This window comes from Rhineura floridana, chromosome 12 (assembly GCF_030035675.1).
Source record: "Rhineura floridana isolate rRhiFlo1 chromosome 12, rRhiFlo1.hap2, whole genome shotgun sequence".
NCBI classification, from domain to species: Eukaryota; Metazoa; Chordata; class Lepidosauria; order Squamata; family Rhineuridae; genus Rhineura; species Rhineura floridana.
The window spans coordinates 3692364-3708907 of record NC_084491.1 but is presented as its reverse complement, the minus strand read 5'-3'; the positions used below and the strand labels follow the sequence as shown (position 1 = coordinate 3708907).

The 16544-nt window shown below is 41.4% G+C and overlaps 1 protein-coding gene across 1 annotated transcript; it reads right to left on the bottom strand.

The window, feature by feature from the left end:
• Positions 1-182: 182 nt before the first annotated feature.
• On the bottom strand, positions 183-10042 carry UFM1 (ubiquitin fold modifier 1). Its single transcript, XM_061593129.1, has 6 exons — positions 9942-10042; positions 9780-9836; positions 8459-8516; positions 8324-8363; positions 7384-7416; positions 183-1153 (listed from the first exon to the last, which is right to left on the bottom strand). Coding segments are annotated over exons 1-6 (258 nt in total). The 5' UTR covers positions 9944-10042; the 3' UTR covers positions 183-1085.
• Between the last annotated feature and the right edge of the window lie 6502 nt (positions 10043-16544).

Sequence of the window (16544 nt, the reverse complement as noted above, 5' to 3'; positions counted from 1 at the left end):
CCCTTTTTTAAAGTTTTTTTTTTTAAAAAAAATGTTTTTAACGCAGTTTTGTTTTAATGTATTTTAAGCTCTGTTTTTAATGATGTTTTAAAGTGTTTTTAGCTCTTTGTTTGCCGCCCTGGGCTCCTCCTGGGAGGAAGGGAGGGATACAAATTCAATAAATAAATAAAACAGACACTAAGTTTTCTATCAACAGGCCTGGCAAGTTAAACCATACAAAGTTTAATTTATTACCCATCCAGGGTAAAATGCAGTAACATACGCCATCTTGAAACTAGACAACATCATTCTGAACAAAAACAAACCAGTGATTTCTGTGGACAATGGTTGGCATAAATAAAACACACAGATATTACCAATATTTCTCCCCAAAACCAGCAACCTAAGCCTTCAAAAAAGAATTCTGGAATGAAAAGTATGAACTTGAATTTGTGATAAAAGCTACAAGTCAAAGAGAGTTTCATTTACTGAAACATCAAACACTGGGGATATCTGCTATTTTGTTGTTTGATTAATATTATTACACAATTGTGTTCCTTATGACCAGATATTTAATGAAACAATGTTACACACATGATCAAATCAGCATATCTAACTCCTTTGATGACTAAAACAATTTGCTATGGCTGTGAAAGGCAGCTGCCTTGCTCCAACGTCCCTGGAGAGAACACAGGAAGATCACAAGTTGGCTTTCCAGCGCTCATTTCAATGAACAGAGGAGCTCAGCGCACAGCCGCACTGCACATGACAGCGTCTGCTGCTGCACCCTCCACACGTGTGAGGAACTACGGGATCAAGGCAAACAAATCCATAGACTGGAAATGGACTCCCATTTAGAAGTTTTCTAAGAAGAAAATTCAGCCTCCCCTAAGATGATTCAGTACGTACAGCTGTCTTTCAGTGAACTAGACCTGCTATCCAACCTCTGAAGCCACCATTTTCTTAGACGTTAACAGCTGGCACACAATGATTTCACAGGGAATACAAGACATTTTGCATTATGGTAAAGGGGGTTAATTCCTAGGTGAAGATGCTTCCTGAACTTTTGGTCTGTTATTTATCTTATCCAGTTGTAAGTGCACGTATCAACATTTCCCAACACGATCTCTGGGAATAAGCCGTAATTCTGAACCATGCTTCAGGAAGATGTTTCCTAATGGAGGGGGGGGAAAGGGAACTGGTTACATGAAAATGTACATACAGTGATTTATGCTTACCTTTCATAAGGTAAGACTTTGGGTAAATGACTTACTGTGACTGGCAATAAGCCAGAAGCCAACCTGTTCCGGTCTAAGGGGCAGAAGATGCACATGGACTATACTTTTCCAATATATTAAAATAAAATAATATAATAATAATAATAAATAAAATTTTATTTTTAGGCCGCCTATCTGGCCGAATGAACGGCCACTCTAGGCGGCGTACATAATTAAAAATACAACATATAATAAAGGCACCTTAGGCACAGCTTTGCACATTCTTTTACCAAATCTAAGCAGACAAAGGATGAAACAGAGACGAAACTATAAGCAGAATGAGGAAAGGTTCCTTTCTCAATACGTTCAGCAAGAGTAGTTTCCTCCTTAGTAAAAATGTCTAGAGAAGAACTCAATAGTTTACGCAAGTTATGGGGCCTGCCAAGCCTTCTGTGCTACTCGCAGAACCAACTCAGCAGTATTAGAAACCCACCCACCCACCCCCGACATTTTCTAATGTTGCATCTGTGCTCAGCACCTTCCCTGCTACCATGTTCTTCACTTAGAAACTCCCAAGTGAGGCAAGTCCTGCAACACAGAAGGGTCACCCTTAACAGATGCAACCCACAAAGAGAGGATGGCAGCTACAACAAAAGTAGGAGGGGAGTAAGTTATCAGATATTATGGTCCTCCTTCCCCTCTCACAGAGGTCATCCCTTCCACCTCGCCTGTGACAAAGAGAAGCAGCAGCCAACAGTGGGAAATAGCTCACTGCTGCTCTCACCATCTGGGTGCGCCTCCAGTGGATTTTGGAACAAACTGCCCTGTGTGGAGAAGTAGCATGACCATCTGCTCTGGAGCGATGGTATCAGCAAGTCTACCTCCTACTACAGGAGTGACAAGTGGGCTCAGACCCAGAAGGCCAAGGCCCCACTGGGTAAGGCCAACAACCTCTAGCTGTGTTACAGCCACTTCAAGAAGGTTGGGTTGGATTGCCAGGCAACTTCTCAGGGGCTCATCAAGACTGTTTAAAGAACAAACTGCAAGCAGCCCTTTTCCATCCTAAATGATTTTGTTGTTGTTACGTGCCTTCAAGTCGACTACAACTTGCGGCAATCCTATGAATCAGCAACCTCCAACAGCATCTGTCGTGAACCACCCTGTTCAGATCTTGTAAGTTCAGGTCTGTGGCTTCCTTTATGGAATCCATCCATCTCTTGTTTGGCCTTCCTCTTTTTCTACTCCCTTCTGTTTTTCCCAGCATTATTGTCTTTTCTAGTGAATCAGGTCTTCCCATTATGTGTCCAAAGTATGATAACCTCAGTTTCATCATCACCTAGATGAATATTATGTAACAGTCAAGACTTTGGTACCCCAGCTTGTTTGATTTCCTTTTCCATTTTTGTTGTGTCTTTTTTAGAGGCCAGGGCCTTAGGCTTTTTATTGATATGTAAATCGCTCTGGGGGCCTTTTCAGATGAAGAACGGGATATTAATGTTTTGAAAATAAATGAATTAATTAACAGACTTGCAAGGGCCATGGGAGAATCTGCCTGAGCCTCATCACTCGAAAGGCTTATTCAATGAGTTAAAATAGTCCATAGCCTACAGCGAGCTATAGATGCACTGCCAAGTGGTGACTTTAATCTCAAAATGTCCTCTTTAGGAAACACTCCTGAAGGGTATTATATTTTATTTATTTATTTATTTAAAAAGTTTATATCCCGCTTCAGTTCCAAGGAATTCTAAGCGGCAAACAATAGCATAATAAAACAACATAGTACAGTGTAACATACCAAACAAGTTATAAAACATTATAAGAAATATACAGTATATCACACATTACAATTCAAAAGCTAACCGAAATAAAAAGGTCTTAACTTGGCGACAGAAACTAAACAGAGAAGGGGAAGAACGGATTTCCTGGGGAAGAGCATTCCAAAGAGTTGGTGCCCCCACTGAGAACAGTTTATTCCTAATGCCCGTCCGGTGAATTTGGGAAAAGGAGGGAATATTAAGACCAGGGTCTAAAGAAGATCTTAAAGGATGTGCCGGTTCATAAAATGACAAACGATTTGATAGATAACTAGGACCTGAGCCCGATAAAGCTTTAAACGTTAAAACCAGGATTTTAAACTGAACTCGATAGGAGATTGGAAGCCAGTGTAGTTGTTTTAAAAGCGGAGTAGTGCGAGCTCGGACGTCCACCCCAGTTAGCATCCTAACAGCTGCTCTCTGAACCAATTTCAATTGGCGGAGTATTCTAAGGGGAAGACCTAAATAAAGTGAGTTACAATAATCTAGTTTAGACGTGACCAAGGCATGGGTAACCATGGTCAAGTCAGAAAGCTCCAAAAAAGGACGCAATTGGCGAACTAGCTTCAGGCGGGCGAAAGCGCTTCTAGAGATTGCAAGAACATGAGCCTCTAGAGTCAAGGCCGAGTCTAGGAGAACACCGAGACTACGGACTTGAGTCTTTAAAGAGAGTACAACTCCGTCTAATATCGGAACATTCCCTGTTTCCAACTTAGTTCGATGTCCAACCACCAGCACCTCTGTTTTATCTGGGTTTAGTTTAAGTTTATTCTGCGTCATCCAGGTCTTTACTGCTGTTAGACAATTGTTTAATGGGAGGATGGCATCTTTCGTATCCGGAGGAAAGGAAAAATAAAGCTGGGTATCATCAGCATATTGGTGAAATCGAATTCCAAACCTCCGGATGATCTCTCCTAGCGCTTTCATGTAAATGTTGAATAGCATCGGTGAAAGCACCAAGCCTTGTGGAACTCCACATGATAACGGCCAGGGATCAGAACTAAAATTCCCAAGCAATACTCTCTGTGATCTGCCCTCCAAGAACGAGCGGAGCCACTGAAAAACAGTGCCTCGCAAGCCCATCTCGAAGAGGCGGTCTAGGAGGATTTTATGGTCGATTGTGTCGAACGCTGCAGAAAGATCGAGGAGAACTAGTAAGGACACATTCCCCTTGTCTAACTCTCTCCAAAGATCGTCTACTAAGGCCACCAATACAGTCTCAGTTCCATGACCTGGCCTAAAACCAGATTGAGATGAGTCAAAGTAATCCGTCAGCTCCAGAAAACTCTGGAGTTGCGCGGCTACAACTCTCTCAATGATTTTACTTAAAAAAGGTAAGTTAGAAACAGGACGAAATACAAGCACGGATGCTGCTGAAAGTGTTTACGCATTACTGAAATGGAGGTGTGCACATAGGAAGATTCAGGGCACAATGAGATGCACACTTATAAGTAATCTCCAGTGAACTCATTAGGACTTATTTTCAAGAAAACATGCATAGATCAGGCTGTTGCTTAACTTAATCAGTTTTCTGTGGAAGCAAACAGAGTGCCTGAAAAACAATGCTGGAAGTCACAATGGCTCCACCGTGCTCAGATACAGGTGTTATGAAGTGCTAAGACCTCTTATCTCTTGCTGGGGCAAAAGACAGAGAGATTCTGCCCAGGGCTATTTGGGAGTTGGTTGGTTACTAAAGCTAAATAGAGGTCTGGCCTAGATTTTGGATTTTGGAGACAATTTTATAAAATGGATTAGATCGATTTATACATCTCAGAAGGCTCAGATAATTGTTAACGGAGATTTAACGGATTCATGTGAAATACAAAAGGGTACAAGACAGGGATGTCCTTTATCTCCCCTTTTATTTATTTTGGTCTTAGAAGTGCTGCTTAGAGATATAAGGCAAGATAAAAGAATTTCGGGATTAAAGATAAAAAAAGAAGAATATAAATTGAGAGCATTTGCTGATGATTTGATAGTTGTATTAGAAAACCCTTTGGAAGGAATTAATGTATTGATGGACAAATTAAAAGAATTTGGACCGTTAGCAGGATTTAAGATCAACAATCAAAAAACAAAGATGTTGGTGAAAAATTTAACTTTAAGGGATCAGAAAGAGTTAATGGACAAGACAGATTTTACAATAGAGAAAAAGTTGAAATATTTAGGTATCATTATGACAAATAAAAACTCAAAGTTGTTTCATAATAATTATGAAAAATTATGGACAGAGATTAAGAAAGATTTGCTAAGATGGGATAAACTACAATTGTCATTAATGGGTAGAATATCTGTGATAAAAATGAATGTATTACCGAGAATGATGTTTTTGTTTCAAACAATACCTGTAATATCCTCTGATCTACCTTTTAAACAATGGCAAAAAGATATCTCTAAATTTGTATGGCAAGGAAAAAAACCAAGAGTTAAATTTAAACTACTACAAGATGCCAAAGAAAGAGGAGGACTGGGATTACCAAATCTGAGACTTTATTTTGCTGCCTGCTGTCTAGTCTGGATAAAGGAATGGATCTTATTAAGGAATAAAAGACTATTGGATTTGGAGGGCCATAATTTGAACTGGGGATGGCATGGATATCTATGGTATGACAAAGTAAAAGTAAATGTAGACTTTAACAATCACTTTATAAGACGTCCTCTGTTGAAAATATGGAATAGATATAAACCAAGGCTTTATTCGAAAATACCATTATGTGTCTCAAGTCAAGAAGCGTTTTACAGAAGAGAAATGGCTGGAAAAGAGAAATGGTTAACTTATCAAGAACTATTAGAAAATGTACATGGAGAATATATAATGAAAGAGAGAGAACAACTGACAAAGGAAGGACATAGTTTTCAATGGTTTGCCTATTTACAATTGTTAGAAAGATATAAAATGGACAAGAAAATGTATGGGTTTGAAATAAGTAAATCTGATTTTGAAATAGGATTGTGTACAAATGATGAAAATATAATTGCGAAAATGTATAAACTCTTACTGAAAATGGATATGGAGGAAGAACAAGTAAAAGAGTGTATGGTAAAGTGGGCAAAAAATTTTGGTTATAACATACAAATGGATCAATGGGAAAATATGTGGAAAAAAGGCTTGAAATTTACATTATGCTATAATCTTAAAGAAAATTTTTATAAAATGATGTACCGTTGGTACATGACTCCAGAAAAGTTGTCAAAAATGTATAGTAATGTTTCTAATGTTTGTTGGAAATGTAAACAACAAGAAGGATCATTTTATCATATGTGGTGGCTGTGTAAAAAGGCAAAATCATTTTGGGCACAGATAGGTAGGAAGATGCAAAAAATTCTAAAGATAAATATTCAGTCAAAACCAGAATTTTTTTTATTGGGTTTTATGGATAAACAAATAGAAAAGAAATATGGAAGAATAATATTATATATGATTACGGCAGCAAGATTATTATATGCACAAAAGTGGAAAATGGAATCAACACCAACAATGGAAGAATGGCTATTGAAATTAATGGACTTAGTAGAAATGGATAAATTGACATGTCTACTTAGAGAAAAATCGACAGATACATTTCTTAAGGAATGGAAGCCTCTCTTAGACTTTTTGTTGAAAGAACAAAATAAAATGATGATACTGGGATTTGACGATTAACTAAGACAGCCTATGGAGAAAAGGGATTCTGTATGTATACATTAAGGGACAGGTTTGATGTATATTATATACTTATAGCTGATCTGCGACAAATCGGAAGTCAACTATTTTATTTTTATTTTTTGTTGTTGTATGTTTTTTTTGACTTTGTTTTGTTTGTTTTTTTGAAAAATTTGAATAAAAATTATTAAAAAAAAAAAGTCATTGGCATAGCTGATCTACCGCATACAGGCATACCCTGCTTTAACATATGCAATGGGACCGGAGCATGTATGTAAAGTGAAAATGTACTTAAAAGTGAAGCAATTATCTGTGCAAACGCCACTTGATGGCAGCGGCGTCATGCCATTAAGTGTCCGTAATTGTGAGGCATGCATACGTTAAGCGGGGTGTGGTGGCATATGGAGCATGTACGTTATAGTGACGTGACGTTAAGCAGGGTATGCCTGTATATCCTTTTGAGAAACTGACAGTACAGTAGGGCCCCGCTTCCCGGCGTTCCGCTAATGCCGCGGCTTTCCTCCCCTCTTTAAAAGTTTATTTTGCTGCTTTTGAGGCATTTTTGCGCAACGTGCCCCATTAAAGTAAATGGGGTTCCGCCTTACGGCGATTTCCGCTTTACGGCAGGGGTCTGGAATGGAACCCACCATATAAGCGGGGCCTTACTGTATTAAAAAAATTCATAGAAAAAATTGTGATTTTTAATACCTAACCTGAAATAACTACTTACCAGCTGTCTGTGCAGGGTTTATCCCTATTCCATCTGTGGGGAAGGGAGTAAAAGAAGTCATTAACACAGAGACTTATTAACGAACCCCTCCTCTCAATAACAAACAAACAGTAAGCCTGCCGTTGCATTACAGAAATCTATAAAACATCGATAAGCATAAACTTCCCAGGCAGAATGCACTGCAACTTCTCCTGCATTAACCTATGAAATAGTTGGGATCTGCACTGGGATTCATTTTGGATTCCAGAAATCTTTTGATCAGGCCACGTCAATGAGTGGATCACACCTCAAGGGGCTGGCAGGCCACCTTTCATCCTGTTTGCTCTCTAGACCACCTTCCTTTCTTCCCTGCTGGAGCTCTGGCAGAAAGAACACTCCAGGCTGGAAGGAGGTCTTCACTCTGGACCCTTTAGATCAGGGCTGAACAGACTTCAGCTTGCAAGATCTACTTTATTTTTTTTACTAAAAGTCCAAAATGCACCAAGAGCCTGGTACAGAAAGACATATGCTAAGAATTAAATATTGTTCTGTTCAGGAACTTGCTTTGGGTACTAGAACTGAAGCGAATCACAAACTTTCCACACAAACACCCACTCCTAGCTACCCATTTCTTTGTTTCAGGCATGTAATTTAGCAGGGAGGAGGGAGCCATTTTGTTCTTGACATAGTTTAAGAATTGGAAGTCAGAAATCCCTGCCAATCTATTGTAAATCACTCAGAGATCTACCTTCTACCCACCCCTGCCTTAGATCCCATGAGCAGCCACCCACTTTGGCCTTCCAGCCTCTCCCGGCTGCTCCCTTCAAACTGGCATGCTGTTTTTCTGCTGCTGTTGAGGCCTATGGAATGTCAGGGGTTCTGCTCAACAGATACCTAAACTTGAACCAGTAGCACTCAGCCTGCCTCAAAGTTCGCCAAATTAAAGCACAAAAACACTCACCATTTGTTATAATGGCACTTGTTGCTGCAGGGACTTTGAACTAGATGAAACAGAAATATGATACATTTTTTTAAAAAGCCAGAAGTATAAAGAAATGCAACAACAGGTATAATTTGGATGTTACCAGAAACTCACTTCTTCTGCAGCAAACTTCAAGACAGCAGTGAAAGGTGTATTTTCAGGAACACTTAATCTACAGAAAGCCACAAATAAGAGGTCTGTGTTAATTTCTCAACATTTGCAGGTGCCCAGATGCTACGAATTTCTAGGTAAAAGCCAATTTTCACAATAAACTTTCCAAAGTCAGCCCTTGGTCTAAAAACATGGTGCAAAAAAGTCACTACTTGTACACAGACATAGTCATCCGCAGTCTTGGGGTGTGTGTGTGTGTCTCAGACCTATTACTTTTTTAGGAACAGAGTCCCAATGTCTCCAGCATCCTGTGAGGCAATCAGAATGAAAGGGGAGTGTGTTAGCCTGGTGATTGGAGCCAATTAGAATGAAAGGAGGTGAATCAGCCTCTGAGAAGAGACTTCTCAATAGCTCACACTTTCTCCTTTCATGCTGATTTGCTCCTAGGGCCATCTGTTGTGGGATAAAGCATTAACAAGGATGTCACTCTCAACCCAGCAGCAAAGGGACGGGGGCAGGGATAGGCAATATGTTTGTGACTAACATGAAGGGACCCTGCACTTCTGAATTTGCCACTACATTACTGCTTGCACATCCCACTACTTTTACTATAACTGAAGGTAAAGGGCAGTCCAAGCCAGTTCCACTCAAAAACTAATTCCCCAAATTGCTTGGAACACACAAGTCAGAAGAAAAGCAAAAATATGGAACAGCAATAATTTATTTTATTTATTTATTTGTTAAATTTTTATACCGCCCCACTAGCATAGCTCTCTGGGCGGTGTACAACAAAGAAATACAAATATATACAATAAAATCCCATAATAAAATACAACAAAAATATAAGAGAGTAAGAAAACTAAAAACAGTTACAGCACATGTTAAAACTAGATTAAGTTAGATTAAAATGCCTTAGAAAAGAGGAAGGTTTTGACTTGGCGCCGAAAAGATAGTAACGTCGGCGCCAAGCGCACCTCATCGGGGAGACTGTTCCACAGTTCGGGGGCTTATCTTACAGGAATAGAGAGAAAAAAGAGAGCAAAGTCAAAGTGTGAACCGATCTAGCCAAAGCTGGGTGCTAAGAAGCCTCGCTGATGGGAGGGGGCAAGCACGCGCTCCCCAGCGCCTTACTTTGGGCTTTTTAAAATCACCGTAATAAACGCTTCCACCAGCTGAGCAGCCCTGGCGCGCCCCCTGGCGGTTCCCGGCCGGGGCTGCAGCCGACGTGCCACGACGTCCCCTCCGCCCGCTAAAGACGTGTCCAAGCACAGACCGCGCATGCGCACCAGGAAGGCTGACAGGCGCTCGCAGAAATGGGACTCACACTTTGTACGGCAGCCGCGGGTCCGAGGTGAGCGTGACCTTGAAAGTGACCTTGGACCTGCGAGCGGAGAAAGGGAGACAAAGGCGGGGTTACCGGAGGGCGGTAAAAGCCGAGGCCGAAACAGTAGGGGAGGCGGCGGCGGCAGCAGCCCGTGAAACTCACATCTTCTATCCTCTGGCAGCTCCCGACGCTCCCACTTCCTGAACCACGCGCTGCGTCACTTCCGAGCGTCTGTCTTCTTTCCCTTCCACAGAGATAAAAAAGTTAAGATACTGATCTCATTGGATGAATAGGCGACTTCTGAGTTCTCGTTGGTGAAAAAGTGACAGGTGCCCCAAAAATCATCAGAGAAAGAAACCGAAGATTCACTGCAATGTCTGTTTTTATCGGCGCTTGGATTAGGGCGCAATCCAAGTCCTATTTGCGTCGGGCTGTGGGGGAGGTGGAGGTGGCTGAGCTGTGGTTCCCGGCACCGCCAGCAGAAGCACCCCATCCCGGCTGGACGGAGGACGGAGAGCCGGCGATAGCCCCGAAACGTGGCGTGGTGGGGAGACATGGCCTTCAAGCCCCCCTCGGAGCGCTCCCGCGGGTCCCAATCCCCACAAGAGTTCCACTGGCTAATGGGCTGGCGCAGTGAAAATAATTCAGAGCTTGGAAAAGTTACTTTTTTGAACTACAACTCCCATCAGCCCAATCCAGTGGCCATGCTGGCTGGGGCTGATGGGAGTTGTAGTTCAAAAAAAGTAACTTTTCCAGGCTCTGAAATATTCCCATCGCTGCCTGTGGGACCGCTTACTCCCCAGTAGGCCTGTTTCTGGCAGCCGGCTCTTCCCTGGCAGCCCCTGTGCGCCGCTCCCGCCGGACCAGACGCTCAACCGGGCCAGCGACGCCTGGGAGCTTCCGCCGGCTCCCCGTCATATGGACGGCGCTGTTAGATTGTGCTTCCAATCAGTTTGTAGTTTTAAATTGGTTTATTGTTTCTGACCCTTAAGCCTTTCCTATTCAGAACTTATTTCATGTATTTATACAAAATAAATTTTATAAACTGCTTAATAAAAAAAAATCTAAGTGGTATACATAAGTACAGATCACATCACTTCAAATGAATGTGTGTTAGAAGCTCAACTGGAGTGTATACCGCAGATCAGGAAAGGTACCACCTGGGCCAAGAGGATGCCACGAGTAGAGTCAAAGAAGCTTTTAGAGGCAGGAAGGCTTCCTTCAAAAAATGGAAGTCTTGTCCAAGTGAGGAGAATAAAAAGGAACCCAAATTTGGGCAAAATAAATGCAAGAAGACAAAAAGGGATGCTGAAAAAGAATTTGAGAACATAAGAAGAGCCTGCTGGATCAGGCCAGTGGCCCATCTAGTCCAGCATCCTGTTCTCACAGTGGCCAACCAGGTGCCTGGGGGAAGCCCGCAAGCAGGACCCGAGTGCAAGAACACTCTCCCCTCCTGAGGCTTCCGGCAACTGGTTTTCAGAAGCATGCTGCCTCTGACTAGGGTGGCAGAGCACAGCCATCATGGCTAGTAGCCATTGATAGCCCTGTCCTCCATGAATTTGTCTAATCTTCTTTTAAAGCCGTCCAAGCTGGTGGCCATTACTGCATCTTGTGGGAGCAAATTCCATAGTTTAACTATGCGCTGAGTAAAGAAGTACTTCCTTTTGTCTGTCCTGAATCTTCCAACATTCAGCTTCTTTGAATGTCCACGAGTTCTAGTATTATGAGAGAGGGAGAAGAACTTTTCTCTATCCACTTTCTCAATGCCATGCATAATTTTATACACTTCTATCATGTCTCCTCTGACCCGCCTTTTCTCTAAACTAAAAAGCCCCAAATGCTGCAACCTTTCCTCGTAAGGGAGTCACTCCATCCCCTTGATCATTCTGGTTGCCCTCTTCTGAACCTTTTCCAACTCTATAATATCCTTTTTGAGATGAGGCGACGAGAACTGTACACAGTATTCCAAATGCGGCCGCACCATAGATTTATACAACGGCATTATGATATCGACTGTTTTGTTTTCAATACCTTTCCTAATTATCCCTAGCATGGAATTTGCCTTTTTCACAGCTGCCACACACTGGGTCGACATTTTCATCATGCTGTCCACTACAACCCCGAGGTCTCTCTCCTGGTCGGTCACCGCCAGTTCAGACCCCATGAGCGTATATGTGAAATTCAGATTTTTTGCTCCAATATGCATAATTTTATACTTGTTTATATTGAATTGCATTTGCCATTTTTCTGCCCATTCACTCAGTTTGGAGAGGTCTTTTTGGAGCTCTTCGCAATCCCTTTTTGTTTTAACAACCCTGAACAATTTAGTGTCATCAGCAAACTTGGCCACTTCACTGCTCAGTCCTAATTCTAGGTCATTAATGAACAAGTTGAAAAGTACAGGTCCCAATACCGATCCTTGAGGGACTCCACTTTCTACAGCCCTCCATTGGGAGAACTGTCCGTTTATTCCTACTCTCTGCTTTCTGCTTCTTAACCAATTTCTTATCCACAAGAGGACCTCTCCTCTTATTCCATGACTGCTAAGCTTCCTCAGAAGCCTTTGGTGAGGTACCTTGTCAAACGCTTTTTGAAAGTCTAAGTACACTATGTCCACTGGATCACCTCTATCTATATGCTTGTTGACACTCTCAAAGAATTCTAATAGGTTACTGAGACAGGACTTTCCTTTGCAGAAGCCATGCTGGCTCTGCTTCAGCAAGGCTTGTTCTTCTATGTGCTTAGTTAATCTAGCTTTAATAATACTTTCTACCAGTTTTCCAGGGACAGAAGTTAAGCTAACTAGCCTGTAATTTCCGGGATCCCCTCTGGATCCCTTTTTGAAGATTGGCGTTACATTTGCCACTTTCCAGTCCTCAGGCATGGAGGAGGACCTGAGGGACAAGTTACATATTTTAGTTAGCAGATCAGCAATTTCACATTTGAGTTCTTTGAGAACTCTCGGGTGCATGCCATCCGGGCCCGGTGATTTGTCAGTTTTTATATTGTCCATTAAGCTTAGAACTTCCTCTCTCGTTACCACTATTTGTCTCAGTTCCTCAGAATCCCTTCCTGCAAATGTTAGTTCAGGTTCAGGGATCTGCCCTATATCTTCCACTGTGAAGACAGATGCAAAGAATTCATTTAGCTTCTCTGCAATCTCCTTATCGTTCTTTAGTACACCTTTGACTCCCTTATCATCCAAGGGTCCAATAGTCTCCCTAGATGGTCTCCTGCTTTGAATGTATTTATAGAATTTTTTGTTGTTGGTTTTTATGTTCTTAGCAATGTGCTCCTCAAATTCTTTTTTAGCATCCCTTATTGTCTTCTTGCATTTCTTTTGCCAGAGTTTGTGTTCTTTTTTATTTTCTTCATTTGGACAAGACTTCCATTTTTTGAAGGAAGACTTTTTGCCTCTGAGAGCTTCGTTGACTTTGCTCGTTAACCAAGCACATTGCTAAAACAATAAAAACCGTCCTAGAACAAAAAAGATCTTTAAATACATTCAAACAGGAGACCATCTAGGGAGGTGTCTGGACCCTTGGATGATAGGGGAGTCAATGGTGTGCTAAAGCATGATAAGGAGATTGCAGCTGAATGAATTCTTTGCATCTGTCTTCACAGTTGAAGATATAAGGCAGATCCCTGTGCCTGAACTAACTTTTGCAGGAAAGGAATCTGAAGAACTGAGGCAAATAATGGTAGAAAAAGACTAACAAATTTAATGAATGAATAAATAAATAAACTAGAATGATCGAGGGGATGGAGTGACTCCCCTATGAGGAAAGGTTGCAGCATTTGGGGCTTTTTAATTTAGAGAAAAGGTGAGTCAGTGACGACATGATAGAAATGTATAAAATTATGCATAGCGTGGAAAAAGTAGATAGATAAAAGTTTTTCTCCCTCTCCTGTGGACATCCAATGAGGTTGAATGCTGGAAGATTCAGGACAGACAAAAGAAAGTACTTCTTTACACAGCGCATAGTTAAACTATGAACTTGCTCCGAGGCAGTGATGGCCACCAACCTGAACAGCTTGAAAAGAAGATTAGACAAATTCATGGAGGACAACAATGTACTCAGGTCCTGCTTGCAGGCTTTCCATGGGCACCTAGTTGGCCACCGTTAGAACAGGATGCTGGACTAGATAGGCCACTAGCTTGATCCAGCAGGCTCTTCTTATCACAAGAATGCAACTGTATTCTTGCACAGTTCGCATTCATTTCAGGGGAGACTTGAATAGGAAAGGTTTTCAGTGGGATAGTGCTCTGTAAGCTTTAACTTCCCTAACATTTCAGATAACAGCAAGATTTTGTAGTCTGTTTGGTTGGGAAAGGGACAGGATATTTTTTGTTGATCTTTGAAAACGTGGTCTTAGCATTTTTGCCAAACCTAAATAAAAGTGTGTGTTCACTACAGTGGCATTCAGAGATCACTGAAGTAACTGGGCCTTGAAGATTTTTTCAAAACTCTCACTACCTTAACAGGATTCACACTCAGGTTTCAGCAACAAAAATCACTGACACTTGCGAAGGTTTTTTTGTAAATTGTTAGGCGTGGGTTTTTTAATTTGTATTTTTAATAATATTGGTCAAAGTTGACAAGCAAAACTATTAAGAGAACTAATTTGAATCTAACATAAAGAAGAAAAAATGTACTGTAATTCATCTGAGTTAAAAAAGAGTTTTTCCTTAATATTTTGCAGTGTCTTTATATATAAATATGCTGAGTCATCTTGGGAAGATGTGTACTGCAGTGTGCAGATAGGAAACTGCTTTTGCATTTCTTTCTCTGTGTTTGTGGTTGTAATTAACCTTGTCAAACTTGTTTTCAAGCCATTTTCACCCAATAATCACATTCCCCTGTGCAGCACAGTCATTAGAGTACAGGATGTCGCCGTTGTTTTCTGGAAAATAGTGAAGATAGTCCCTGCATATATACCAGTATAGATATCTTTGTTGAGATTTACTTTAAGAGAAAAAACATGTGAATAAAACTGGTTTATATATTACAAAAATAAAATAAAGATATCTACGGAATTCAAGGTATATGTGTCTATGTGTGTGCTTGTGTGTGTTTCTGCCTCACAAAGTCTTCTCACCTTCTAGGTTGCTTTCAACGTGGGCCTGTTGGGGGTGTGGAGAAGTGAGAGCTGCCTACAGAAAACAGTTGAGAAATTCAGAGTATAGGTGTGATTAGGCAGCAGCACACCCTGCCCTGTAACAAAAGGAGTTCCTGCTCTTTCTAATTTGGTTCTCCAGTTTGTGTGCAAAATGTGATTACATCTAAAGAACATTTAAAACAAGCCTACATGCAGGATAATAGAGCATGATGCTTATATGTACAGTTGAGCACTAGATTTAGGCTGGGAAAGGGTTCTGAGGGGGGCAATTTAATGAGAATGGCTTGTGCCAAAATCTGAAGGGAGTTTTGTATGAGAGATTTGGGGCCAGGAATCCAATTAAAATAATTAAAAAATGACTAGGTTTTTTTTAAAAAATAAAAAATCTCAATTTCTGTCTGAATTACCAGGTACAATAGCAGGTAACTGTTCATAGGGAGGTTATTGTTGTTATTTAATTCATATTCCAGTTTCCTGCAAATATAATTCTCCCCCCTCTATTTTATCCTCACAATGACCCTGTGAGGTAGGTTAAACTAAGAGACAGTGACTAGCTCAAGGTCACCCAGTGAGCTTTGTCACTGGCCTCCCTGGTCCTAGTCCTGGTCTTAGTCCAACATCTAACCACTACACCACCCTGGCTCATCATACTGGTTGATATCGGAGCTCCTGGTCCTTGAGGTAGGAGAGCCCTACGCTTAAACTGGCCACTTTAAAGTCACACAATTTGAATTCAGAAATAAGCAGGTAAGAAGCAATGACAATGGAGTAAAACCAGAGTAATATGCTCCAACTGTCAGGTTGGATAAAAGCCTGCCCACTGCATTTTGGACAACTGAGGTTTCTAAGCTTTTTTTAAAAGCAGCCCCATATAAAGAGCACTGCGACACTTTAGTCTGGATGCAATTTAAAGCTGAAATCCTTAGTATACCTGCTTACCTGGGATGAAGACTTGTTGAACTGGATGGGACTTATTTTTGAGCAGTCATGCATAGGATTGTGCTCTAATTCTCTGTGGATTCCAAACTTTTTTTTGGGGGGGGGCACTTGAAAATTGCTGATGGTCTTAGCAGACCACTTAATTCTTTTTCTGCTTTTTCATAGAATAACAGAGATGGAAGGGGCCTAGAAGGTCATCAAGTCCAACCCCTTGCTCAGTGTAGGAATCCAACTTAAAGCATCCCCGACAGGTGGCTGTCCAGCTGCCTCCTGAATGCCTCCAGCATTGGACAGCCCACCACCTCCCTAGGTCATTGGTTCCATTGTTGTATAACCCTAACAGTTAGGAAGTTTTTCCTGATCTTCAGTCGAAATCTGGCTTCCTGCAACTTGAGCCCATTATTACATGTCCTGCACTCTGGGACGATCCAGAAGAAATCCTGGCCCTCCTCTGTGTGACAGCCTTTCAAGTCCTTGAAAAATGCTATCACAAGTGTTACAGCAATTGTAATGTGCTATGCTAGGTGTTGCATGGTTTGTAGTTTTTCTTACAGACACACACCACAGACCACCTGAATGAAGCTCGCAGAGCACTGGGGGTCCACCGACCACAGTTGGGAAGCCCCTGCTCTAACTGCATTAATAGCTGATCCCCCTTCTCTCAGCAGGAATGAGGAACCTGTGACACTCCAGATGTTGTTGGCC